Source organism: Canis lupus, chromosome 7 (assembly GCF_011100685.1).
Source record: "Canis lupus familiaris isolate Mischka breed German Shepherd chromosome 7, alternate assembly UU_Cfam_GSD_1.0, whole genome shotgun sequence".
In the NCBI taxonomy this organism is placed as follows: domain Eukaryota; kingdom Metazoa; phylum Chordata; class Mammalia; order Carnivora; family Canidae; genus Canis; species Canis lupus.
Genome location: NC_049228.1, coordinates 16,523,088 through 16,550,059, shown reverse-complemented (window position 1 = coordinate 16,550,059; position 26,972 = coordinate 16,523,088). Strand labels below are relative to the sequence as shown.

The window sequence follows — 26,972 nt, the reverse complement described above, 5'->3', positions numbered from 1 at the left end:
TTTAGTTCTACGCTTTTAGCAGATTTCAATTATACAATACAATGCTATTGCAATATTATGATTTTTTTATAAATCATGTTTTTTATAAAACATGTATCTGGTCTTTATCCACAGTTCCTGGCCCACAGCTCCTAAAACCTTTGAAATTCTCTGAGCAGGAAGAGCAAGAAGAGCATCTTTTGTTATACTATTTTGTCTCTTTTTCTCAGTTCCTGATAGTGTTTCAGAGCCATAAATGTGAAATGGGTGTCTTGTTATTCATAACAAACTCCTCTCTACCACAATGAGGTTTATGTTAATGAGCGATTTTTGGAAACCACCTAAGGATGGAAGCTGGTGACCAGGGGAACCGACTATAAATAGAGGGTTGGAATTTTTGGTCTCACCCCCTGATTTCTGGGGAGGTGAGAGGGCTGGAGGTTGAATCAATCACTAATGGCCAGTGAGTTAATCAATTATGTCCATATAATGAAACCTCCATAAAAACCCCAAAAGGAGGGCATTTGGAGAGCTTCCGGTTTGGGGAAACAGAATGCTTCCACATACCTTCATGCTAGATACCATATACCATGAGGCCCCAAACTCCACAAAGGCAGAGGCTCCTTTGTTGGGGACCCTGCCCTATGTATCTCTTCATTTGGCTGTTGGTTTATGTTTTTTAATATCCTTTGTAATAAATTGGTAATCTAGTGAGTAAATGAGCTTCCTGAGATCTGTGAACTACTGTAGCAAATTAATCAAACCCCAGGAGGTGGCCATGGGAACACCTGACTTACAGCCAGTTGATCAGAAGTATAGGTGACAACTTGGCCTTGCAATTTGGCATCTAAAGGGGAGGAGACTGTCTCGAAGGACTAAATCCTTAACCTGTGGGAACTGATACTATCTCTAGGTAGATAGGGTCAGAATTCAGTTGATTGTATGATCCCTGCTAGTGTCTGAGAATTACTTCGTGGTGTGGGTAATATACACACACAGACACACACACATTGGAATTGGGGGTTAGAATCATTTTAGTTATCAACTACAATAACCATGTTTTACATTAGCTCCATCTGTACCTTTGGTTTTAATTCTTCTCTATTTTTTAAAAGATTTTATTTATTTATTTGACAGAGAGAGAGAGCAGAAGAAATGGGGAGCAGCAGAGGGAAAGGGAGAACAGACTCCCCATTGAACAGGGAGCCTGATACAGGGCTTGATCCCAGGACCCTGGGATCATAACCTAAGCTGAAGGTAGATGATTAACTGACTAAGCCACCCAGGAGCCCCTTAATTCTTCTTTAAATGTTTAGTGGAATTCCCCAGTGTAACCGTGTGGGTGTTATGAACTTTTTCACTCAATTCTCAGAGCAAACTTGTAAAGAAAGCATTTTACAGATATGGAAAGTTAAAGCTCAGAGAAATGAAGTGACTCACCCAAGATCTAGATGTCTTCAGTGTTGCTTCCACAAAACCACACTTTCTGCATTAGACGTCTTAGGCAGACTTCTTTTCCCAAAGAGATTTGGGAAACAAGGAAGAGAATAATCATACCTGTTCCTGGCCACTTTTCTTTAGCTGGATGACAGTTCTCTCTTGCTTGACATTATATTCAAGTTAGAAGATAATCAGGCAACTAGTGGATCGCTGAGTATAAAACCTAGTACTATTAGTATAATCACAAAGGTGCAGTCTAAAAAGATTAATGACACATGCATTGACACATTCAACTGCAAAACCCCAGAAGCAAAGCAAAGCAAAATGTCTGAAGAGAGAAGGAAATCCTACTTTTTGTGAACCCTGGACATTCTCTGGGAAGTTTTGATGGGTCATCTCTCTCCTCCATCCCTTATTACCTGACCCCAAATTTCCTACCAGACATGATTACCTTATTTAAGATAGGACTTTGACTACCTTCACTATCCCTTCTATGATTTTTTTTTTCCAGCTCAGAGCATGCCACTGCCCTGTTTAACAGCCTTTAATGATTCTCTATTGTCTATACTTCTCAACTTTATCATTGTTGTCTATGTATGTCTAGGGTTCTCAAACTTCAGAGAAGAGAGGAATCACTGGGGGCCACTAATTGAAAATGTAGACTCATAAATCTCAACCCCAGAGATTTTGATTCAGTCACTCTGGACTGAGACCTAGATGTCTGCATTGTGATAACCTTCCGGTGATTTCAGTGCAAGTGGCCCACGGAATACATGTTGACCAAACAACAGTCTCTGGCATAAAGCTCATAGTCCTTGGCCTGGCTTTCAGGCCCTCTGAAGTTTGACTCCAACTTGCTTAGTCAATAGTGCTAAGTAGCCTTTCCTCACCCTCACCCCCACCGGGTCTGCAGACCTCCAGTCCAACCTAGTGGGTAAGACTGGCAAACACATTTTGGCAAGGCAAAATTAATCTCTCCTGTCCCTTTTCTCCCTGCCTTTAGTATCTCAGTATTAGCACAGAGTTGTTCAAACTATAGGCTGCCACACAATAATAGGTTCTGACCAGCTTTTTATTTAAATTTATGATTCCTGGAATAGAATACATGGAAAATATCAGTGTGCATTTCCATAGTTAAGGGTATTGCAACATATTTGTTTCAGTTAATTATACATATACAGAGGTATGTATTATGTCAAGGTATAAAATATATTTCTTACTGTGGGTTGTACTACAACACTGAAAGCCACAGCTATAGGAACTCACCCAATTTGCCTCTCATTAGATCTGTCAGTATAGCCTTCTGTTTCTCCATTATTGTGAACCTTTGGTGAATAATAAATAAAGCTATCTTTACCCTCTTATTCCTCTGGCATCCATCATGGTGTTTTGTGCTCAACAACTGAAGTGATTTGTTTGTATCATCACAATCATGACTCTTCTGGGTTTAACTACTTCAGATCAAGTATCCTCTTTTAGGGTACAGAGTTGGGGCTGTTCCTTTCAGAAATTGCCTCTTTGTGGGGCACGTGGGTGGCTTGGTTAAGCATCTGCCTTAGACTCGGGTCACAATCTTAGGGTCCTGGGATCAAGCCCTGTGTTGGGCTCCCTACTCAGTGGGGAGTCTGCTGTCTCTCTCCCTCTGCCCCGTACCCTACTCATACTCCCTCTCTCTTTCAAATAAATAAATAAAACCTAAAAAAAAAAAAAAAAAGAAAAGAAGTAGCCTCTGTGAGACAGAGAACCTTAGAGTATTGCCAGGAGAAGTGGCCCCTCACCTTGGCTAGAAGCAAAGGGTAACATTTTCTAAGGCGATGAGGTTCTTTGGGGCAATGTATTTCCTCTGGAAATTCTGGAGTGTCATCTAAGGATTGGAGTGAGTGGCTAACTGGCCCGAGGTGGCTCAGTGAAAGGACACTCTAGAAGAACAAGAGTGGGGAAAGTAGCCACATGAGCCTTCTAGGTGAGCATTTGTTAAGCACCCATTGCTCAATAAATGAGTTACTATGCAGGTGCTTAAGAACGCAGAAGTGAGGGATGCCTGGGTGGCTCAGTGGTTGAGCATCTGCCTTTGGCTCAGGTTGTGATCCCGGGGTCGTGGGATCCAGCCCTACATCGAGCTCCCCACACTGCTTCTTCCTCTGCCTATGTCTCTGCCTCTCTCTGTGTGTCTCTCATGAATAAATAAATAAAATCTTAAACACAAAAAAAGAACACAGAAGTGTTCAGCATGCGTGACAGACTGAACCACATTGGGATCACAGGTCCATTTTCTTGAGGACAACAGTGTTTCAGATGGCAATGTGTCTGGTCAAGGTTGCTTGAATGCAAATCATTTTATACCGAGCTTGCTTCTCCGTATGTTAAGTGCACATCTCCTTTAGCTGTGAGTTGGGGACCTCCTGCCTGCAGCAAAGTCTCTGGCTTTGAAGGACTCAGTGCAGGAGTGAAGGCATAAACTTTCAGAAACGATTTCCCGGCTAAGTCCCTTGAACTGGATGCACAGGGAGCTAGCAGAGCAGTCCAGCAGGGCGATGCCGGGCAGAAGTACAGGTGAGGTAGAGCAGAGCTTCTGATGAAAAGCTTGGGTGAGTGGAGAGTAAGGAGGGGCCACTTTTTAGAGGACGTGGGAGGAAGGGAGCTCTGACTTATTGCAGCCGAGACTCGGTGACAGCTAAGGGCCAGATGTAAATGATCTCAGTGAAGACTGCAGTATGAAGGCCAAGAGAAGAGAGGGGAGGCATGGAATTTACCCAAATATCCAAAGGCTTTTGTTGTAAGGTCTTCAATTTGTCCGTGGCCTCAAAATGAGACTTCTTGAGAATGAGCAAAGTAATATCACTCTTTTAAAAAGCAGAGGTCACATACCTTATCGGAACGGCTAAAATCCAAAAAAACCTGACAGTTCCCCATGCTAGCGAGGATGTGAAGCAACATGAACACTCATTCATTGCTTGTGGGGATGCAAAATGGAACGATCACGTTGGAAGCCAATTTGGCAGTTTCTTAAAAATCAAACGTACTATCACCATACGATCCAAGCCACTACACTCCTAGATGTTTACACAGTCAAGTTGAAAGCTGTGTCCACGCAAAAACCTGCACGTGAATGTTATATCAGTTTTATTCAAAACCAGTGCAAACTGGAAGTGACCAAGATATCCTTCAATGGGTGAATGGATAAAAAAATGGTACAGGGGATCCCTGGGTGGCTCAGGGGTTTAGTACCTGCCTTCAGCCCAGGGCCTGATCCTACAGTCCCAGGTTCGAGTCCCTGCATGGAGCCTGCTTCTCCCTCTGCCTGTGTCTCTGCCGTTCTCTCTCTCTCTCTCTCTCTCTCTGTGTGTCTCTCATGAATAAATAAATAAAACCTTTTAAAAAATGGTACAGATGGATAAAGAACTGGTGATCCATCCAGACAATGGAATATTATTCAGCAATTTAAAAAATGAGTTATCAAGCCACAAAACTACATGGAGGAACCCTAAGTGCATACTGTTAAATGAAAGAAGCCAGTCTGAAGAGGCTACATAGTGTACAATCCCAACTTACTTGGTGTTTTGGAAAAGACAAAACTAGAGAAATCATAAAAAGATCTGTGGTTACCAGGGGCTGTGGCAGGGGGAGGGAGAGGGATGTATAGGTGAAGCATAGTGGGTTTTGAGTGTAGGGAAACTATTCTCAATGCAACTGCAACAGTGAATACATGTTATTAATGCAATTGCCAAAACCCATAGATGGAGGGCACCTGGGTGACTCAGTGGTTGAGCAACTATCTGCCTTTGGCTCAAGTCATGATCCCGGGATCTTGGGATCGAGTCCCACATCAGGCTCCCTGCTTGGACCCTGCTTCTCCCTCTTCCTATGTTGCTTCCTCTCTATGTGTCTCATGAATAAATAAATAAAAGCTTGAAAAACAACAACAACAAACCCATAGATGGTACAACATGGTGTCTCTTCAAGGGAACTATGGCCTATAGGTAATTAATTATAATGTGTCAGTATGGACTCATCAAGTGTAACAAATGAACCACACTAATGCAAGATATTAATAATAATAGGGAGAATGGTGTGGGGGTGGAGATAGGAAGGTGGGGGCTGAGTATTTAGAACTCTGTGTACTATCTGCTCAATTGTTCTTTACATCCAAAACGGCGCTAAAAAATAGTGTGTTAATTATTGTTTAAAAGAAATTAAGAGATTTCACATTGGCAGAAAAAAAAAAGAGGCAAATGGGATGAGACTTATTTTTAAATTTTAAGAGAGGCAGCAAGGAGATCCTGGAAACTTGCCTGTAAACGGCACAACCAGCCTTGCTACCCAAGGGCCGCCTTCATGTACAGGATCGTTCACTTATAAAATAGGTCCACACCACATTTCCTCAGCGGTACAAGTTCAGGTCCTGTTGGGTTTGCATATGGAACCCCATTGGAAGTGAGGACCAAAATTTTCATTCCCTTCCTAATTTTCTGAATTTTCTCATGGAAGTGAAATCGAGCTTGTCTCTGGTAAATTTTTAAAAGCAGCATCAGAAATTCCTTCCAAAGGAAAAAAGGCTTTTCTGTGACTGAACTTTTCTCAATCAGCTATAATGATGGGTTTCCTGTTAATTCTCCCTAATTATGTAGAAGGCCTTTTAAATTTGTTTCGGTGGTTTTTCTCTTCTGACATGAAGCAATCACCCACCTTTCATATTATAAGAAGGTGGCAGCTGCTTTTTCTCCTTTTCCTCTTGTTCTTCTTCCTTTTAAGACTTTTCTCCATTTTGGAATTTCTGCAAGTGATCCAAGGTGTAAATCCCAATCTGTCCCTCAAATGGTCTTTAGTGAGGTGCTTGCTCTAAATCCCCCTGAGCCACCGACTTGTCCACCAGCTGAGGGCCTTAATCCCCTTGAGTTCTAAATCCTTTTGCTTTGCGCCCAGGATCTCATCCCATAACCTTTTGAATCACCAACATAACTGAGAAAGTTGGCCCTTTCCATGTAAATGGCAAGAAAGCCTAAAGGCAATAAGCCCTGCAGAGCAGAACGTATTGATTTCAAAGATCACCTTTGATCCACACTTTTCCTCTTTATAATGTGTGGTTTTCTTCTCTTAATTAGAAAGAGCCAGGGATTATCTGCACAAAACCGGAAGGTTTATCGTGATTGGTGGGATTGTCTCTCCTGTCCACGACTCCTATGGAAAACAGGTGGGTTCCTCCTTTGCTTCTCTGCTCCTTCCCTCCCTCCCCCCCACCTCGTGGCTCTCCCAGCCCACAGCTGCCCCCCTGCCATCTCGGCTACACCTCCTGGGAACACGCAATGCCCCATAGCAGGCGTCGTGCTCCGGCACACCTGAGCCGGTGGCGCTGGGCAGCAGCTGGCAGGAACAGTGCCCAGGCCCGTGCCCACGCTGGGGACCGCTGGAGCGCCGCCCGGTCAGCGCTCAGTAGAAGCGGGGTGGCCGCACCGCTGAGGGCCACTGGCGGCCGGTTGCGGCCTGGCCAAGTCTTTTCTGGAGTTTAGGAGGAAAAGACCTTTGCCTTTTCTGATCTGATTTAGAAGTCCCTTCCTTGCCACTCGGTCCCTGCCACATGTCCGGGAAGGTCTAGGAGCCCTCCAGCTGTCCATCCCCCCTTCCACCCCCATACCTGTCGGTGGGCACCGGGGAGGTCACGGCCAGGTGGAGCCTCGGGGCAAGGCACCGTTGCGGGGGTTAGGTGTCATCCCCGTCCCCGTGCTGGGCACGCGTTGGCGGCTTCATCCAGAGGCTCGCCTCCTGACCCTGTTGGGCGTGGCCCATCCCGTGGCCTGCGTTCTCGGCGTGTCACCGTGTCTGCGTGGCAGATGGACAGGCGGGAGGCCACACCCTCGGTCCCTGCCACCACTGGCAAATGGCCACCCCTGAATAATGGGCCGGCTTGGGATGGGGTCTCGGGAGGCCGTGGGGAGCCGAGGGAGCCCCCCGGTGACTGCTCTGTCGTCCCCCAGGGCCTTGTGTCCAGCCGGCACCGCCTCATCATGTGTCAGCTGGCCGTCCAGAATTCCGATTGGATCAGGTAGGGCTGGCCTGGCGACTGCCAGAGTGGGTGGCCTGGGACTCACTGGGGGTGAGTGGAGAAAGAGGAGTGGGGCACCTGGGTGGCTCAGCGGTTGAGCATCTGCCTTTGGCCCAAGGTGTGATCCTGGGGTCCTGGGATCAAGTCCTGCATCGGGCTCCCTGCATGGAGCCTGCTTCTCCCTCTGCCTGTGTCTCTGCCTCTGGGTTTCTCAAGAGTAAATAAATGAAATCCAAGAAAGAGAGAGAGAAAGAGAGAAAGAAAGGAAGGGAAGGGAAGGGAAGGGAAGGGAAGGGAAGGGAAGGGAAGGGAAGGGAAGGGAAGGGAAGGGAAGAAAGAAAGAGGAGGAGTCCCCTTATCCATCTGGATCCCCCCCGGGGTTGGGGAGGCCGGAAGAGGTGTTCGTCCCCCCTGCCCCCCCTGCCGGCAGAAATTATGCCTCCTTCCAGGTGGCCCAGCCTATCTACAGCTTTGTTTCATAACAAGCCATAGGGCCCCGCAGACTTAAGAGGGAAGCTTCAGGGTTCCTTCTGCTCTGGGACTTTGGGATCCAGGAGTATTCCTGAAGCATCACTGGATTAGGGGTGAGGCCTGGCCAGGAAATCGGAAATGCCTCTCCACTTTCCTCCTCAGTTACTTCCCATGGACTCTCACTACCTTTTCGAGAATGTTCCCTGGCCTTCCTCATTTCCCGTTCCTGAACTCGGGCTCCCTGGGGCTCCACGCTGACCGGGGGAGCGAGACGGCTCCGGCCTTTCCCTCAGACCCCGGGCACGGTCCTCACCAAGCTGCAGACGCCCGCGAGCCCGTGCAGTGTAATTAAAGCAAGCTTCCACTAATTACGCTAATTGTGCTCCCCAAAGTTCCTACAGTTATAATTTGCATGAGAAAATGGCGCTTTAAAAAAATAATGGCACACCATTTGTACTGTAATTTCCCCCCACGGAAGAATAAGCAGCACCTAGAGGTTTCCCTGAAAGGAGGGAAGTGAAGAGAAGCTGACCTCACAATGAGGGAGAAGAGATGGGGTGGGAGGGAGGGAGAGCAGGGAAGGGAAGCGACCCTAATAATTAAATAGCGATCCTTGCCTGTGGTGAGCACTGATTTGTGTGAGAAACCCTTGCCCTTGAGAGGCTGCCTCATACAGGCGGCGACAGCTGCCTTTTCTCTGGTGAGAAACAGACCCAGAGAGCTCAAGGGCTTTGAGGGAGCACAGCACCTCTGTGGTGGCGTCAGGGAGAGGAACCAGGCCTTGTAACATCGTGGCTCAGGATCTCCTGGGGAGAACAGGGTCCCATGGGGAAAAATACCGGCAGGAGGTTGTTCCTGCTTGGATGTGACTAGAGAATTCTGGAAGAATTGCTTCATTCATTCAACGAATATTTACCCAGCTCTTCCCCCCTCCCCGCCCCCCTGCACTGCTCCAGGCACTTGGGGAGAATCAGAGTTCCAAGAACTGAGATCTCTGGGGAGGCCCAGGTAGCTCCAGAGGCAGGGGCTGGGGCCCTGGGGCCCTGGGCTGGGGGAGCCTGTCTGCTCTGCCGGTTTCAGGCGGGCGGGTGGTGGGCAGGGATACGGGGAGCCTGATGCACAAGCTGCCTCTCCAGGGTTTCCAGTGAGCTCTGCCACTGGGAAGCTTAGGTGTGTGTGCCCGGTGGGAGGTGGGCAGGGAATGCTCAACTGCTGAGAAAATGTTGGAGAAATATCCCAATTTAGCAGCTCATTAAGTTGGCAATTAAGCTCAAGCTCTGCATCAGCCTGGGCTAGGTCCCTGCTCATTTCACATCCTGGTGATGAAGTTTTGGAATATAGGTGAGGTTTGGTGGGGTGAGGTCCGGAGTCCGTGACCAAGAAAAATTCTTGAGATGTCTTTGGTGCAAAATGGTGGTTTTATTGAAGCCCAGGGACAGGACCCGTGGGCAGGAAGAGCTGCTGCCCCGGGCCTGTGAGGGGTGGCTGATTAAATACCTGGGAGTTGGGAGGGGTTTGAAGGAGTTTTGGAAGCAAGGTTTCCAGGACCTGGAGGGGGCTAGCTGTTGTTGGGAAAAGGTCATTTATTACCGTCTAATAAAACCTGAGTCATGAGACCCTTCAGATGTATACTGGTGGGCCCTGTGCTTGGGGGATGATTGCCAACTCGTACCTTGAGGGTTTAGAGATTAAAGTAGACTTACAGGCCCCTGGGGGTCGGGCTAAGATTGCCTTCTGCCCTTAGCAAAGTATTAACATCAAGGCAGTCGAGTCCCTAGAGGAAAGTCCCTCTGCCTGTTTCAAGGACTTGTCAGTGTGCTGCCCCGGGCTTGTGCTTTGTCCTCAGCTAGTCCTCTGTTCCCCCATCACTGGTGGACAGGAGGAGTCGACCAGTGTGTGTGGCTCTGCCTTTCAGTCTGGGGGCACACCTCCCCTATGTGCCCACAAGCCTCCTCCCCTGCCCCCCACTGTACAGGGAGGCACACAGGGGCAGATCCCCCAATTCAAATATCTGTAGCCACCACTTGAGGAAGGCCTGGCTTTTCATCCTTATCACAATCCCACAGGGCCCAGAGCAGAACTTTCATCTTGTGGGGAAGCACAAGAGCCAGACTCTGTACTAAGCACTTTATAAACCTCATGGAGCCCTTCTCATAACCCCACAAGAGAGTTACATAGTTATTTTACAGGTGGGGAAGGTGAGCACCAAAAGACCATATAACTTTCCCAAAGCTCCATACCGTCCTCGTTTTACAGACGGGGAAACTGAGGTGTAGGGAGGTGTTTCACGCCCACATCTGATCTGATTTGGGATCTCGGTGTGAGCAGCTTGGCTAAGTTCCCTGAGCTATGTTCTCTGGAATTACTAAAGAAAGAGTGTGAGAACAGAATCCAAGGGAAACCTCTTTCTGGTTACGTTAGGGTGGACCCCTGGGAGTGCTATCAAGACACCTGGCAAACCACCTGCAGTGTGTTGGAACACCATCGGGACCTCATGAAGGTGAGCTGGGCCATGGCGGGGCAGGGCGGGTGGCCCCCAGCAGCTGGGCAGGCTGGGGAAGGGTGCTGCTGGCCTACTGACCTGGTTCAGTTTCCTGCTTCTCAGCCAGCTGTGTGGGATAGCAGGCCTCGAGCAGCAGGAAGGAGGGCAGTCAGTGAGGAACCCAAATAGTTCCAGGGGTTGCTCCCCATCTCGCTCCCCCTGCTTCATATGACTTGGGGTGGTTTTCATCTTCTGACAGCAAACCCAGGGTGGGATTAAGGAGAGACTTCAAAAAGTGAGTAGGGAAGGAGACCTGGCCAAGGAAGGCAGAACAGAGGAGCTGTGGGACGAGGTACAAGCCACCAAGATGCTCCTGCCCCATCTGCTTAGCACCTGCCAGTCCCCTTACTCCAGCCCCGGGGGCTGTGGCCGAGGCACCTCACCCCTGCCAGTCATCGTACCTTTGTTCATGCTCTTTCCTCCTCACGTGAGTTCTAAGGCAGACAGTGTTCTGGTCCTCGTTCTATTAGTGGATGAAAGGAAGCCCAAAGAGGTGAGCCAACCTATCTGAGGACACAGCCATTGTTTGGTGAACACAGATGGGAGCCAGTGGCTTGCGCCCAGTTGTAGCGACTGAAGAGCTGGTTGCCAGATTATAACAAGTGATCAGAGTGTGCAGAAAGCACCCTTCCCAGATCAACACCAGCCCATCGATTTCCACGGCGATAGGATGAAGAGCAGTGCCTTCCATAGCAAGAAGCCTGACCGACCAAGGCAAGGTGCAATGGATTCCGCTCACCTCCGCTCACCCTGTCACGGTGCCCTCCTCAGCCCCAAACAGCAGACCAGATGGCATTGTTCTAACACGGGGAGCATCTCTACCCATCTGTGTTTTCTGTCAGTGGGTGTCTGAATCGTCCCCAGGGGGAGCGGTCAGCAACCCCGGTCACCTCACGCTCCACCAGCTGGGCAGCTGTGCTTTATTTTAATAGAGTTGGAGCTTAGGGTTTCTGACCAGCCAGGGAGTCAAGAGGAATAGGAAGAAGAAGAGGAAGAGGAAGAGGGAGAGCTCTAGCTGGGGGCTGCTTGATCGATTGGGTTGGTCCCCCTTGGAATCAGAGAAAACGCATCTCCCTTCCTGCCATTTTCAGAATCTCTCACACACATCCTGAGCCTTCTCTGGTCCCCTTGGAAGGACTCCGACATAGGGTGGCCCTGACTTGCTCCCTGGGCTGGTCTCAACAACAGCAGTGACAAAAGACATCCCATCTTACTGTCTTAGTCAGGATAGGCTAAGATATGCCGTGGTAACAAACAGCCTTCAAATCTTAGTAACTTCCCCTAAGTTTATTTCTCACACTACATGTCAGCTGGGGCTCAGCCGGGGCCTCTGCACCTTCTTATCACTCAGGAGCCTCAGACTCCATGGTGGAAAGGAGGAATCAGGGACCTCGCAGACATGCCCGAGTCCTAGCTGTACCAGCTCTGAGGCCTGACTGCTTGCTGTTTGACCGTTTGCACGCCTGGCCTTCCCGAACCCTCCCTCCGTTACTCCTGCCCAGAGGCAAGAGTCTGGGCCAAGCAGCTCAGCTGTCACATGATGGGCAGAGGCCAGTAGAGAATGTGAGTGGGTCCCAAGGGCCCCTGCCTGAGAGTGGAGGCTGGTGACTCCCCATCTGTCCTGTTCTACCATCAGGCCGGTGTTCCTGGTGTGGAAGATAGACCTGTAGGAGAGTGACACAGGCCTTCCTTGGTCGGTGACCCACAGCTGTGCTTGGAAAGGCCTCTGAGAACGTAAGAGCCTGTGGAGGGCTGACAGGGGCAGAGTGGGGCAGGCTCCCCTTCTTCGCTACCTAGAACAAGTCCAGCGGGACCAGCCATGCAAGCAGCGGGAGCAAGAAGTCCTCAGCTACCAGGACAGCTACTAAATGATAACATGGCATTTTCTTTTCTGGAGGTGAAATAATTATAAAAAAGAAGGCAGGCTGCCTCTTCCACTCCACCAGCCACCACTGGGCAGAGAATCCCATCAAGCAGGCTAAGAAGAGCCTTTGGTAGCGGCCTCGGCTGGCTCCCAGATGTGGCTGGATGCTGCTGTGACCTCCTGCCAGCAGGAGCATTGCAGAAGTGACAGGTTACCCCACAGAACAAATGCCTGCCCTTCCCCGGGGCTCAGGAGGATTCAGCGCTGCTCTCTGCCTGTGCAGGGGAGGTGCCTTCAGGGGGTCACGGCAGCCCTGGGGCTTGGGGTTCTCTGGCAGCAGGACTCAGGAATCCAGAGAGAGTGGTGCGCGGAGGTGGGATACCGGCTTTCAGGGAAGGGACCTTGCATAAGCAACAGCCCTTGGAAAGCTAACCTGATTGAAAATCGTCCTTTGTTTCCCTGTAGCGGGCTCTCACAACCACAGCAGGGAAGGGGGGTTGCTTCTGGGTCAGCTGTGAAGAATGCAGCCTTATCAGCTCTCTGCTTTCTGCGGCACCAGAGGGAAGCAGCAGGCCAGATAACACAGCACAATGGATAATAGGCATAGAATTTCCGCTTGGGTCTGGGATGTGTATGCACACTGGCAAGCTGGCGCACGAGTGCCCAGAGGCCCCCCCCTTCCTGCCACACAAACACATCCTGCTTGGCCTGGCACCGCTCTCTGCCTTGGCCCCGTCATTGGCATCTCTGGCCTGGAGAGGCGGCAGGTGGCGATAGTGCCTGGTGTTTGTATGACCTTTCCCAAGCTTACGCAGCCCTTTTGCAGACATGACCTCATTCGAGCCCCGTGAAGCAGGCAGGGAGGGCAGGTATGCACGTTACACAGAGGGTTACAACATCGGCTGCCAGGTGCCAAATACTCTACAGGCAAATGCTTTGCAGATGCTCACATGTGCCATCCCACCACAGCCCCGTAAGGCAGCCACGTGGCCTGTCCGTGTTCAACTCTTGAGCTGAGGTTCAAGAGACGTTCGCAATCCAAGGTCACGCAGCCGGAAGGGGGCAGAGCTCAAACAACTTGAACCAGGGTCTGTGCAGCAGTAGACCCCATGCTTTTCCAGCCCTGAGCTAGCTGCCTTGCCTCCTGCCAGCCTAGTGCAGCCACATGGTACAGCTGGGTCCAGAAGCCACCCCAGCCACCACCTCCAAGTGGCCTCCCCAAGATAGATGAGCAGATGAACATTTGAAGATAACTAGGAATGCTTCTCATAAGTCACTTGGCTAATGACACCAACCTTGTACCTCTCCCTTTTCCCAGCGGGTGACTGGCTGCATCCTCTCCAATGTCAACACACCCTCCATGACGCCTGTGATCGGACAGCCCCAGAATGAGACCCCCCAGCCCATTTACCAGAACAGCAACGTGTCCACCAAGCCCACTGCAGGTAGGGGAACAGTGATGTGAAGCTGTGGTTCTCAAACTTCAGAATCAACTGGAGGACTTGTTAAAATCCAAATTGCTAGGTCCTTCTCCAGAATGTGATTGAGTAGGTCTGGGAGGGAGAGGAGATTTTGCATTTTTAACGAGGTGATGCGGATGCTCTGGTCCTGAAAATAGAGCCTCAGGGAGAAATAGTCACAATGAGAGAGAGAGAGAGAGAGAGAAACAGAGAGAGACAGGGTTGATGGGCGTGCATTTTTTTCTGCATTTAAATATAAATATAATTGTCTTAGCTGGGAATTAAAAATACAGAAGGCAGCATTTTTCTCTGCCTCTCTCAAAGGGGTTGAGGATCTCGCCCAAGGTCACACAGTGATGAGGTAGCAGGACTAGGCTTTCAAACCCAGGTGTCTGCATTCAGAATCGCACACTCTTAGCCACCTCTTCAGTGGCAAAGAGCAAGGGCTCCAACATTTACCCAACGCCTAGTACTGTATGCCCGTACAATGCTCAGTGCTTTACACGGATTCTCATTTAACGCAGCAATTCTGTGACATAGATACTGTGTTCCCATTTACCAAGGGAAAACAAATTCAGAGAGGGCAAGTGATTAGCCTAAGGTCACACAGCTCAAAAGTAGAAAAGTCAGAGTTCATATTCAGGACTATTTAATACCAAGGTCCACATTTTTTCCAATAGTTTTGTTTTTGTTTTTTTTTTTTTACCAACTAATTGCAAGGGACAGATCCTGGTATTACTTTTCACATCTAGAGACCATAAGCTGTTATATTAGTCTGTTCTAAACAGGGTAGTTCACAAAAAGGCAGAATTTATTCGTTCTTACACAGCTACATGTGGGGGCTCAGAAAAATTTTCTGGATTAGGGCCCCGAGAGGTCATCAAAAACCAGATCCCTCTCGGCTGGTTGAGTAGGATGTCTCATTATTATAAAGTCCGTCTTCATGGGAAGGAATGAAGGCTGAGGCTCATATTAAAAAATGAAAACAACCCAAATAGCCCATATGTCTTTTAAATTCAGAATATGAGCCAACTTATGGTATGCAAACATACCTGCATAATGCATTTTTTTTAAATGGAGGAAAATAAATAATATACCAGTATGTTAGTGGTGGTTATCTCCAGCGATGGGGTTATGGGTGCTTTTTATTTTCTTCTTTATTTATTTCCCTCTTCTGTATTTTCCATTTTTTAATAGTATATTAAACACGAGCAGAATATAGATTCCAGTCTATGGCTCAAAATGCTTGCGACTTGGACTGTGAACGAGAAGGAATGTTTGCTGTCATATTTCTGTTCTTTCTCTCTACCCTCCTGCCTCCCACTACCCAACCCCTGCCCCCTCCAGTGCAACCCTGTTGTTTAAGTGTCCCAAATGCCGGGCTGTAAGTTGTGAGTGGTTCTCTCCCTCTGTCCCTGTCTGTCTTGCTCTCTCCCATAGCCAAGATCTTGGGGAAGGTGGGAGAAAGTTTAAGCCGGATCTGCTGTGTCCGCCCGCCCGTGGAGCGCTTCACCTTTGTGGGTAAGGGAGCAAGGACCCTCTTTCCGGGTCCTGTGTCTTCTTTGCCCCTCCCTATATTCATTCAGCAAACATCTCCCAGCACCTGCTGTGGGATGACCATTTATAGAGCCATGGTGAAGAGAAAAGAGAAGTAAACAGAAATGTCCCCAGGCCTGCAGGGCCAAGCAGTTACAGGAGGCCAGAGGGTGTGACCAGCCTGCCCTGGGGCTGCTGAGGGCCCTCTGCGGTGATGTGCTCATTTCCCATCCCCCTCCACCCCCACACACAGAATGAGGCCACATGCTTAAGAGTTTTCAGGGGCCTGGAATCCTCCCTCGGGGCCTTCCAGCTCTGGCAGTGTCTGTGCCCCTGCTGATAGGCTACTAACCCACATGCTCTGCCCTTAATTCCCTGCTTCTGGCTGTTCCTTCAAGGACTCAGCATGGATGAGAGCATCCGAGTCTCTGGGGGCTCTTTCAGGGTCCCCCGATTCAACTCTGCGGAAGAGCTGAAGGTCTAGACCTCATTCCTCAGACTCTCTGGGGCTGACTTCTGCCGTTTCTGAGATTTCCAATTTCAGGCATCTTGAAAAGGAACTAAGAGGGGTGACCGAGGAGGAGAGGAGATGAGGGACCCAGGTGGCACCTCTGTGGTTTTGTGCATGCCAGGGACCCCCATGTGGGTGTTGCACACTTAAGAGCGCCGCGTGTCAAAGGCTCCACCTTTCTCGTCTCCCACGGGCTCATGCTGCATCTGCCGTGGGAAAAATCTCAACATGTTCAGTTTGGCCTGTTCCTTGAACCAGGCAGCCCCTAAGGAGAGAGGGCCACCTCCTTGTGACTCTAAAAGCTGCTTCCCTAAGCGTAGAGGACATTGCTTTTGTGGACTGCCTCCCTAAAATACAGAAAGAAACAGAAGGTGCTCAGCGTGAGTGTGTGTGCCTTCGTCACTGGCTTCCCAGTGAAGCTGTCTGACAATTAAAGTCCCAGAAATCTGAATTCCTGCCCGAGAGCACAAGGAGACGATGCTCCCTCTCCATTTTGGGCTGGACTGCTCCCCGTTCACCGTGCATGGATGCCCGCTGTGTAGGGAAGCAATGACCCCCACTTTCCCCACACTCAACCCCATCCCACACACTCCTCTGGAGGCCCCTGGCAGACTGAGTGTTGGGGAGCAGTAAGTCAGTTCCCTGATGCTTCTCCGTGACCTCTTTCCTCCCTAGATGAGAACGCCAATCTGGGCACAGTGATGCGGTATGAGGAAATCGGTAAGTGTGGCTGGAAAAGGGGGACACTTGGAGCTTCCTGCTTCTATGGGGCGGAGGCCAAGTGGGGCAGGGGAGAGGTCTGGAGACCCTGAGTTGTGTCTGCTCTCAGACTGATTGCTCCAAACTAGATGAGAGTCTTAGTTATCTCCCATCTGGCCAGTCCCCAGGAGGTAGGATGGGATGGCTTGGCAATTTTCCCTGCAGAGCCTCCTCTCCCTCATCCAAAACACGTGGAAGTTAGGCCTCAGTGGCAGCCAGAGGGACCTTTCTTTTGCCCATGACACTGCGTGAGGCAGAGGAGCTCCCCTGTCTTCTTTTTCTTCTTCCTGACTTCTGGGCTTGGAGGGCAAGGAGGGGAGAGGAGGCCGAAAGCTGCCTCCAAGGCCTCCCCGCAGCCTGGGGCAGAGGCCAAGGCGCCCCCGTCTGTGTGAGGGTGTGTGGGCCCGAGGCCAGAGCGGGTGGACGGGGCCTCCACCGGGCGGTCAGATGGGAAGGAGCTGGCTCACCCGTGGAAATGAGCTGCGTCCTGCCGGACCCTGGGAAGCAAACCAGAAAACTGATTCTTCCCAAGGTTCCAGGGCGGGTGAGAGATACAAGGGTGTGAGGCTGGGAAAGAACAGACAGCTGCCAGAATGGAGCAGGAGTGGGCGCGGGACCAGGTGACAGGAAAGGTCGGTGACAACTGGAATGCTTGGAACTCTAGCGTGAGGGGCAGCCTGGTGTCCAGCAGACACGCTCAATCTGGAATCCCAGCTGCAGAGATACGCCAGGCCAGTGCCTGCCTGGTCTGCCTCCATCGGGGGCTGGAGGTCAGGTGTTCCTGCTGTGGTCCTGGGAGCATCGGGTTCTCTCCCAGGAGGCCCCGCAGATGTGACGTCACTCAAGGGGCTTCTCTGGGTCATGCCCTCTGATCGGAGGGGTTGTGGCGTACCTGAGTTGGCTCCTACTGTTTTGTTAGAACCATTTCTAAAGATTTTTCAGGAAGTATGCAAACTGGTTGTTACATGCCGCCAATGCAAAGCATTAAATTATATGAAATACATTGCATTAACAACAAAGATGCTGAGTACTCAAAACTCCTCAGTTCTGAGGTGTTCTGCCCAAACGCCCCAAGGGCCAGGAAGAGAGCAAAGCCTTACTTACACTCTCACTCCCTGCCCGTCCACACCTGGCCCCGAGCGGCCTTCCCCGGGAAGTCTTCTTGACCAGCCAGGCTCAGAGCCATCCTCAGACCTTTAACTGTGTTCAGTGTCTATTTCTCTCGCTCCTTGTCCCAGAAAGCCTGTGCTGTGGCAAGCTTCAGCGTGACCCTGTTTCCCTTGCCGGCCCCCAGGGCCAGTGTGTTGGCCGCAGCTGCCTGGAGCTCCCGGGCCTGCAGAGAGGCGCGCAGACGAGCGCTTTGCGCAGTGTGCTTCAGGCCGGCACCCTCAGAGTTCCTTATCTTACTGCCGCCTTGCACCGGGCAGGGCTAGCCCTACCCCATCTTGCTCTTCTTTCCAAGAAAGGAAAGCTGGGAGGCCCCAGATGTTAGGACAGATTCGTGGCCTGGGGGCCTGGTGTGGTACAGGTGGCCTTGGCGGGCAAGGGGAGCTGCAAAGGGCCCTGGGGTCTGGGCTTCACAGACCCGGGATTCCTGGGAGGGGAGTGTGGTTGGGGCCCCACTGATTCGGCCTCCTGGCTCCAGATCCCTACATAGGGGCGAACGATGGGGAGGGAGGCCGAAGGGGGCTGCCCTGCTTCCACACTGCTGTGCTGGAAGGCCCTCTGGCTCACGAGAAAGAAAAAGCCATTTCCTCCCAGCTCAGTTAGCCTCTAAGGCTCGGTTTCCATGTCCTTAAGCCCCTGACTGCTCCTGGAGGCTGCTCCAGACTCAGGGCTTTGCGGGCTGGAACTGCCTGCGTTGGGCTCCTGCGATAAACCAGGAGGAACCGCTGCTGCCCTCCAGCGGCCACGCGTGGCATCCCAAGCTCTGCTATGGGGCCTGGGGTCTGTGACCAATGCATCTGTTCTGGTCCTGCAAGAAAAGGTGGAGACCTCACTTTTAAGCTTTCTGTTCTTTGGCTTTAAAAAAAATAAGAAAGAAGAAAGAAAGAAAGAAAGAAAGAAAGAAAGAAAGAAAGAAAGAAAGAAAGAAAGAAAGAAAGAAAGAAAGAAAGAAAGAAAGAGAAAGAGAGAAAGAGAGAGAGAGAGAGAGAGAGAGAAAGAAAGAAAGAAAGAAAGAAAGAAAGAAAGAAAGAAAGAAAGAAAGAAAGAAAGAAAGAAAGAAAGAAAGAAAGAAAACCCCAACCATGTACTCAAATGAGTTTCTGGCTTGGGAATAGAAAAGAGATTTATTTTCATGGCTGTAGAGCAAAGCTTTCTCAACTGTGGACCATAGACATCTGGAAATAAACAGTTCTGTGATGTGGGGGGAGCCATGTGCCTTGTAGGATGTTCAACAGCATTTCTGCCCTCCGAGTACCAGATCCCGGGAGCCCACCTCTCTCCCTCGTCTTGACAACTGAAAAATGTCTCCAGGCATTGTCAGGTCCAGATCATTCTGCACCCCCCCACCCCCCCTACCCCCCCCACCCCCGCCATTGAGACCCACTGACACAGAGAAAGACAAGGGCTGCCACATCCTCTGGACAAGGCCACCCAACTGAAATCTTAGGCAGTCAGAGCTCCAGAGCCTCGGCTTCTTTCTCTTTCTACAGAAAAAGAGCTCCAGAGCTCTGGGTGGTTCCAAGCAGGGGATGGGAACAGTAGGATCCCAGGAATGAACCCAGTCTGGCTCCTCTCAGCCATATGAAGGCTGGTTCATCTCCACAGATGGGGAGTTGGGCCAGAAGGCCTATGGCATAGCATGGAAGGAGGGAGACACCTCTTGCCTGTGCCCCCCCTTCCCCACTCCAAAAACAAAGGCCATGAGGTCCACCCAGGAGGCTCCTGGACAGCTTGCTTCCATGACTTCTGTGGTCACTTGTCTGCTGTTCACTTATTCAGTACGTCCCAAGCACCTACCGTGTGCGGGTCACTCTGCCAGGCCTGGGGATATAAAGATAAATTAAGGTCCCCGTACATAAGCAGATTGGGCTACGGGATGATGTAAAGGGGAGGGGAGGCTACAGGAATATTTTGGAGCTAAGACCCCATGGCTCCATGAGGAGGAGCCCCATGGGGAAGGGCTGCCCTGGGTGGGACAACAAGATGTTGGCACTGTCGTCAGCCCAGCAGCCTTCCTTCTCTGTGCCATCTGGAGACTCCCGCAGCAGGGACCAGGTCACTGTCTGAAAGTCCTTGTGAGGTCCCCGAGGAGCTGTGTGGTCTCAGGCAGGCAGGCCTAACAGCCATGTCTCTGCGTCGGTGCAGGGTGGCAGTGGTTTCTGGAAGGCTCCGAGCAGGGCTGTCTCACACTTTCAGACAAGATGCCCACAGCCACGGCCTCTTGCCAGAGGGCCCAGGGTGCCTGGGAACCACACGCTGCACACTGAGTCACACCCAGGCAGAGGTCTTCCCCCACGTGGTTCTGAGAATCCTGGGATCCTTTTCTCCCCACTGCTCAGTTTTAATAAGTCAGTGAGTTTGCTGCCTGTCGTGATGGGCCATGCTGGGATAATTCAGGGCAGGCTTCGGGAGGGAAGGAAAATAAGTGACAAGCAGGAAGCCCGCCTGGGAAGGAGGCGGGTGGGCTCAGCCTTGCTTCTCAAGCTGTTTGCTGAGGGCGGTGGCCCTGGAAAGGGAGGACATCTGATTAACTCAGTAGCGCATGGGTACACTCGGTGTTCCCCCAACCCCCCGTCGTGTCAGCATTTGTGATGAAGCCTGGATAATGCACAGCAGCATGGAAGCCAAACTATGTTGACAATTAAGTTTGATGGGGAGCAAAAGAGAGAGCCCCTTAGATCTAAGACAAGTCACATAGCTGGCTCGGTCTCTCTTGGGATGACCAACCATCCTGGTTTAGCACGGAAGGACCCGGGCCCCCAGAAACCCCTCCGAACCAGGCAAGCCAAGACCCTCCCTGAATGACAGCTCCTCTCGCAAAGGGCAAGAGTGGTCTGTAAATGAGCCGGGGGCGTGGGGGGCAAAGGCTTCTATACTGCACGCACCACACAGTGCAGGGGAGCCTGGAAGAGCTGGGTGCGGGAACCCCAAGGGTTGGTGACTTCTGTATTAACAGGGGAAGGGCTGGGAGTTGCATGTTTTCCAGGTCTCCACTTACCCCTGTGCAATCTTTGCTCCCCCTCCTCAGAGCTGCGGATCTTGCTGCTGTGTGGCAGTGACCTGCTGGAATCCTTCTGCATCCCGGGGCTCTGGAACGAGGCGGATGTGAGTAGCAGGGTTACTGCAGCACCACACACAGCTGCCTTGGGAAGGATGGGGAGGGGGCACCTGGTTCCAGCCTTTGCTTTTTCCACGCCTCCCCTACTACCTCCCTCCCCAATCCGAGCATCCCATCTCGAGGAGCTCCCCAGAGGACGATCCATTCACGTCACTATGGAAGAAAGTTCCCACCTATCCCAAGCTTTATCCCGGACTGCATTTTTGTGCTCACTCCTCCTCGATCTTGCTCCTGTAAAGCCCCTTGGAAGAAAGCAATCTGAGTCATGGAATACCTTCTCCAGGGAGTACTTGGGAGTGTCTGTGTGTGGCAGTAAGTGGGGGAGGGAAGGATTTAAAGAAAGCCTTAGCCCTTTTGAGATTATGTGTGTTTTGTTTTCCTTTGATTCCTTTTGAAGAGGTAGTAAATACCACCCTAGAATTCCCTCAACAAGAAGAAAGGGGTCAGGAGGAGAGGCATTAATGGCAAAAGGTCAGTAGGATCCTTCGTGCAATTGACTAGGGAAGAGAAGGAAACAGGAAGTTAAACTTATACCACTTGGAAGCTCAATGTACATCTTTGTTGCCAGATCTGATGTTGATGGTCTTAAACCAGCTAATTCCTAAGTTACTCACCTTTGTCTGTACGTTGGCTCTTGCTCTTTCATTAATTCGTTCACTGGATAGCCTGAGTTTTGCTAGTTCCCAATTCCATAGCCCTGTGCAAGTTGGATTCTCAAGGCAGCAATTCCAGATCTCGTGCTTTCTTTACGAACCTGCTGTGAGACCCCATGCAAACCACTCAACTCTCTGGGAATCAGATTTTTTTCCAGTTTTGTTGAGATATAATTGATATGTAACATGGTATTATTATTTTTTAAAGATTTTATTTGTTTATTCGAGAGAGAGAGAGAGAGGCAGAAACACAAGGCAGAGGGAGAAGCAGGCTCCATGCAGGGAGCCCGACGTGGGACTTGATCCTGGGTCTCCAGGATCACACCCTAGGCCAAAGGCGGCACTAAACCACTGGGCCACCCGGGCTGCCCGTAACATGGTATTAGCTTAAGGTGTAGAATGCAATGATTTGAGATGTGTATATATTGCAAAATGTTATCAGAGTAAGTTTAACATCACTTCACATAGTACATCTTGGTTGTGTTTTTAAAAATCTATACCATGTTACCTAACACATTCTGACATTTGAAAAAATAGGCAGTATTAGGTGGCAAGACGTATGCATATGAAATTTTTTCGTGTACATACATGTATTTCTCTGAAGAGGGAGAGAAGACCTTCAGGATCAGATTCCAGATTCCAGGTCCATTCCAACACAGCTCATGACAAAAATCTATCTTGACCTTCAGTTTTTCCCATCTCTAAAATGGGTGTAATAATAGTACCTGCCTCATAGGATTTGAGGAAAATGAAATGAGATTGTGTACGTGAAGTGCCCAGCCTAGTGCTGCACACACAGTTACATACAACAAATGTTCCTAAAGGAATTTACCTAAACTATCTCAGACATACACACAGATATTCCAGGTGAAGGGTGTGAGTGCTAACACGCTGTGGGAGGACCAGGAGGGCAGGGAGAGTTTCCCCGCAGATGAATTATACTGTGTAAGCCTTTCATCGCCACCCCTGGACCATTTCTTGCGGGTGAAATTCTAAACCTCCTTTCAGTTCTGGATGAAGTGACTTAATTAACTTTTACTTTCCTCTCTACTTCACAAGGTGCTGTGAAAGTAAACAGTACTGTACCCGAAGTTGTGTACAAGATCTCAGCAGAGCTCTTTCAGGAAGCTAGGGAAATCAGGGAGTGGGGGGCAGCTGTGGGGGGCACATCCCTTGGGGAGGCCCGGATGTCCTGGAGGGATGAAGTCAGCACCTGGGGCAGCAGCCTGAAGGGCCGCCTACAGGAGCAGGGAATCTCTGGAGCCCCCTCTCAGGGGCACACCTCCCCCTCTGTGGAGCCTGGAATTTATAGCATGGGGACCCTGGAAGCACAGCCAGTCCTCTGTTCCTCCCAGTTAGATCGCTGACCTCAGGTCCTCTGACTTCTTTCCAAAATGGTCTCTCTTGCTGTTGGCAGATCCGACATTTGAAGACCAAGAAAAGGAGACCCAGGTCTCTCCTCTTCCCATTGGGCTCTGGTGTTGACATGACATGGTGGTTGAGACAAAAAAAAAAAAAAAGAGAGAAACCAAAAGCTGTTGATTAACTGGGAAAGTGACCATGAAGGTGGAGGAGACCCTCACTTATTCAGCTATGTTCCCCCTTGGTTGGTGACTCTGAAGATCCAGAGCACCCAGCCCGGCTGCAGCCAGAGAGCACAACGAGAGGGCCAACAGGAACCCACATCCCTCCTGCCTGGCTGGTACGAATCCCAATCCACAGCACAGGCAGCAGGGACTTGGGTGAAGTAGACAAAGCTCACGCCAAAAGGCTTTCTGGAGCCTAGAGCTCTACCTCCCCATCCCTTCTCACTCAACTGCTCTGTCCCCTAACTTAACCCACAGCCAATCTGTGGAGTCCTTAGAATTGTGGCACCTGAGGCAGAGGGGGAAAAAAAAATCAAGGAGCTGTTTCCTTACATAATGAGTGTGAATCTCAACCCACAAAAGAGGTGTGCTAGAAATATCACCTTTGATTTATTTAAATCAAATTAAAATTCAAGTCTAGATCTATTCCACAGGGATGATGGGAAGTTAGTCTCAGTTATTGTATTACTGATTAGCAGAACCTCAAAGGCTTCCGTCGGCCCTGAACACGAACATTTGTTCATCAGGGTCCCCACGGACGCCTTCCTTGTCTGGACATTCGTGGCCACTTGCGGGGCTCCTGGCCCAGTCTGGAAGCCCAGCGCGGGGGCCCCACCCACCAATGATCATCAAGACCCATTTTCTTCTGAGGGTTTGTCCCTAGGAGGTTTTGCTCTAGGAGGGAGGAGAGATCTGGTTTTCACAGATCCCTAGGTTCCTTCTAGTGTAGAAATGGGGGGGGGGGGGGGAATGGGGGGGGAGAGAATGCAGAACCTCTTCTTTCTGTTCTAAGGGTATCTTTCTATTTTCTTTCATCCTCGGGATATCTAGAGAAATCTCTTCTGTGAGTTTATAGCCACTGACTGTAAAACATTGATTACTGCCCTGAGAATTAGAGACTAGGGTCTTCTGGTACAGAGTCCGGTTCTCTGCTAGAAATAGGGTTGGGCTGGGCAGAGGGGGATGTAGTTAGTTAGTAACTACTAACTAGTGAGTAATTCAATGGCTTATTCCACAGTCCCTGTTTGAGGATGGTTGGATTTCAGGGTCTAGAAAAGGAAGGCCTTACTTTAATGACTGGGTATGGGGTGAGTCCTGCTTATTCTACTAGAAAATTCTACCCTCTGGAGTTTGCCTGGAAGGGGTCCATTTTAGGGTTTTTAGTTCCTATCCATGAGATTACCAGGGACAAGGCATACGGACCTACGCTGGGTTTCTTCATTACTTGGTGTCCCAAGTGATACTTGTTGCCACAGACCTCTGTTTGGTCACCAGGAGCCCAAACCCCTGAATCTGCCCATAGACTTGGGGACAGGAGGTGGGGAGAAGAACCAAGCTTCTTGGGAAGGCCACAGGCCCTGGCTCCACATCCTAGCCTCCTATGTTCTTCAGAATCCTCAGGATTCTGGAGGAAGGAGAGAAGCCACTAGTTCAGACAGATCTGGGGAGAAATAGGAGTCTCTCCACCCTTCTGTAAAGAAAGCTCAAAGCAGGCTGTGGAGCAGCTTTGTTCTCCAGCTGGGCTGGGAAGCAGCTGAGCTGGTCTGTTCCACAGCAGGATGCCAAGGCTTCCTCCGGCACAGTCACAAATTCTCTGCTGAGTCGCTCTAGCTCTTTCTATTGGGATTCCTGAAGGAGTGCTCTCCATCCAGCAGTCTAATCACACAGTCAAAGGAACAACCCCACCTCCTAACACATCCCTTGGGCATTTCCTATTAGGCACAAAGATCCATTAGCCCACAGTAAATTCTGACCTCCTCTGACCAATGACACACCCTTCCCCTTACATTCCAGGGGCAGAAAATTCCATACATATCCATCAAGTTTCTCTCCGTGGAATACAAAAGAGCTGCTTGTGCAGCCTGGCAGTTGGCTTTTTCATTCTTGATTCCTTAGAGAATTCAAGATCCAGGATCCTGGGCTAACCTTGGAGATCAACCCCCAGGGACACCTCTACACCCCCCCCCCACCCCCCCCCACCCCCCACACAGCCCTTCCCATCCCTGGGTTTCTATTACAGAGTTAGTCTCCCCTAGGGGACCTGATCTTTGCTGTGCTACATCATCCTGGCACCAGCACGAAGGCAGGTATCCAAGCAAGGACCAGCATTTGTGGGAAGTCAAGGCCAAGGAATAAAGGGTCAGCCAGAGACACACATTTGTGAAGCGGGAAGCTGTTACATTCACTCTCCTCCCCCAAATAAAATCAGTTGTCTAGGGCTTGTGCTGTCAGCTGCTGTGTCCATCCGCTGCTTTGTCCATTATAAAAGAAGGCAGTCTGGCAAATTAATTCTGATCCAAGCATTCTTTCCTTCAATCAATATTTCTTCTTCTTCTTTTTTTTAAGGATTTTATTTATTTATTTATTCATGAGAGACACACACAGAGAGAGAGGCAGAGACACAGGCAGAGGGAGAAGCAGGCTCCATGCAGGGATCCTGATGCGGGACTCGATCCCGGGACTCCAGGATCATGCCCTGAGCCGAAGGCAGACACTCAATGGCTGAGCCACCTAGGCATCCCTCAATCAATATTTCAACTTAACACATATTATTAGAGCCCAGGATGAATATAAGCATGTTACTTGTCCTTAGAGCACTTGCGATCTAAAAGTATCTTTTTTATTATATTCATTTTTATATTGCATGAAATAAAATTGTAAAAAGTTTAGAAGAGTTCCTGAAACTAGTAAGCACTCAATAAATGTTGGCTATTATTCATCTATTGGTTTTAAAACATTCATTGACTACCTACCAAGGGCCAGACATTTGTTCTGGGGCTGAATGAGCAGAGAAAACAAAATAGACAAAGCTTCTTACTATGTGCACTTTACTTTCTAGATAATAAATACTTTGATATTTCTTGTGGATCAGCTCAGTTAACCCCTAGCACACTCCTGTGAAGTGGAAGTCACACAAGTCTTCTGATTCCTAATCCATAAAATACATGAGAAGAATGAGAATGATGATAGATGGATGGTGATGATGATGATGATGATGATGATGATAGATAGATAGATGGATAGATGATAGATATTTCATGGCAGGCTGCAAAAGGGGCGCACTTGAGCTGGGCTTTGAGTAATGGGCAGGATTGGGTTAAGCGGGTGGAAAGAGATGGGCTTTTTGAGTTGAGAGAAGGCTGTAAAAGATCTAATGGTGGGGACAAGAGCTACTGGGAGATGGTTCTGGCTGGTTGAAATAGAAGGTTTAGCTTCGTCTTTATTTGAGAAGGTTTTGACTTTTCAGCGAACAGACAAAATTATTAAGTTTAATGATTAAAGATATTAGCTGCTTTCAAATGGTATTTGCATTTTAAATGAGCAAGGGTCAATAATTAACCCAAAGGAATGAAAATCTGAAGGTGGAACTTTAGGCACCTGAGATGGGCCAGTAAGGAAATTGTTTTTTCTTTTTCTTTCTTTTTGTACTTCTTGAAACCCAGCATTCCATAGGCTGGCTCTAATTGGCTGGATCCCACAGTTTTCCAGCCAACCAGCCATGGGCTAACTGCTTCCTACATCCACCAGCTATGGGAAAACAACCAAAGAAAATAAACAGAGAAGTCAGGGGCCCTAGCCACTCCAGAAGAAATCCCAGGGCGCTAGGACTCATAGAGCAAAGACAAACATTTGGTCTTTCAGGCTCAGATGGTTTTTATCAGACAGTCCAGTCCCAGCCAGGAAGCCCCATGGACACTTCCACCCCGGGGATTAGGCCTCCACACTGATAAAACCAATGTCGGATTTACAGACTCTAGGGAAGGAGGCTTAGCTCCTATCATGGAAGATTCTGGTTCTCGTGTGAAAGATACTATTGGTTTGGTTTACAAGCTTTCGACTTGAGTC

At 49.7% G+C, this 26,972-nt stretch overlaps 1 protein-coding gene and 1 long non-coding RNA gene across 11 annotated transcripts in view; one reads left to right on the top strand and one right to left on the bottom strand.

The window, feature by feature from the left end:
- The window catches only part of NMNAT2 (nicotinamide nucleotide adenylyltransferase 2), a 195,118-nt gene that overhangs the window by 150,610 nt on the left and 17,536 nt on the right, over positions 1–26,972 (top strand). For 9 of the 10 annotated variants that reach the window (XM_038542265.1, XM_038542274.1, XM_038542273.1 and 6 more), the window contains 7 exons: positions 6,522–6,610; positions 7,392–7,459; positions 10,352–10,430; positions 13,655–13,781; positions 15,237–15,317; positions 16,519–16,563; positions 20,798–20,874. In XM_038542265.1, coding sequence (XP_038398193.1) covers positions 6,522–6,610; positions 7,392–7,459; positions 10,352–10,430; positions 13,655–13,781; positions 15,237–15,317; positions 16,519–16,563; positions 20,798–20,874 — 566 coding nt within the window. The remainder of the gene's footprint in view (positions 1–6,521; positions 6,611–7,391; positions 7,460–10,351; positions 10,431–13,654; positions 13,782–15,236; positions 15,318–16,518; positions 16,564–20,797; positions 20,875–26,972) is intronic. The other variant, XM_038542264.1, reaches the window with a different exon arrangement.
- On the bottom strand, positions 19,228–21,072 carry LOC119872510. Its single transcript, XR_005361995.1, has 2 exons — positions 20,768–21,072; positions 19,228–20,275 (listed from the first exon to the last, which is right to left on the bottom strand). It is a non-coding gene; the product is annotated as an uncharacterized LOC119872510 (long non-coding RNA).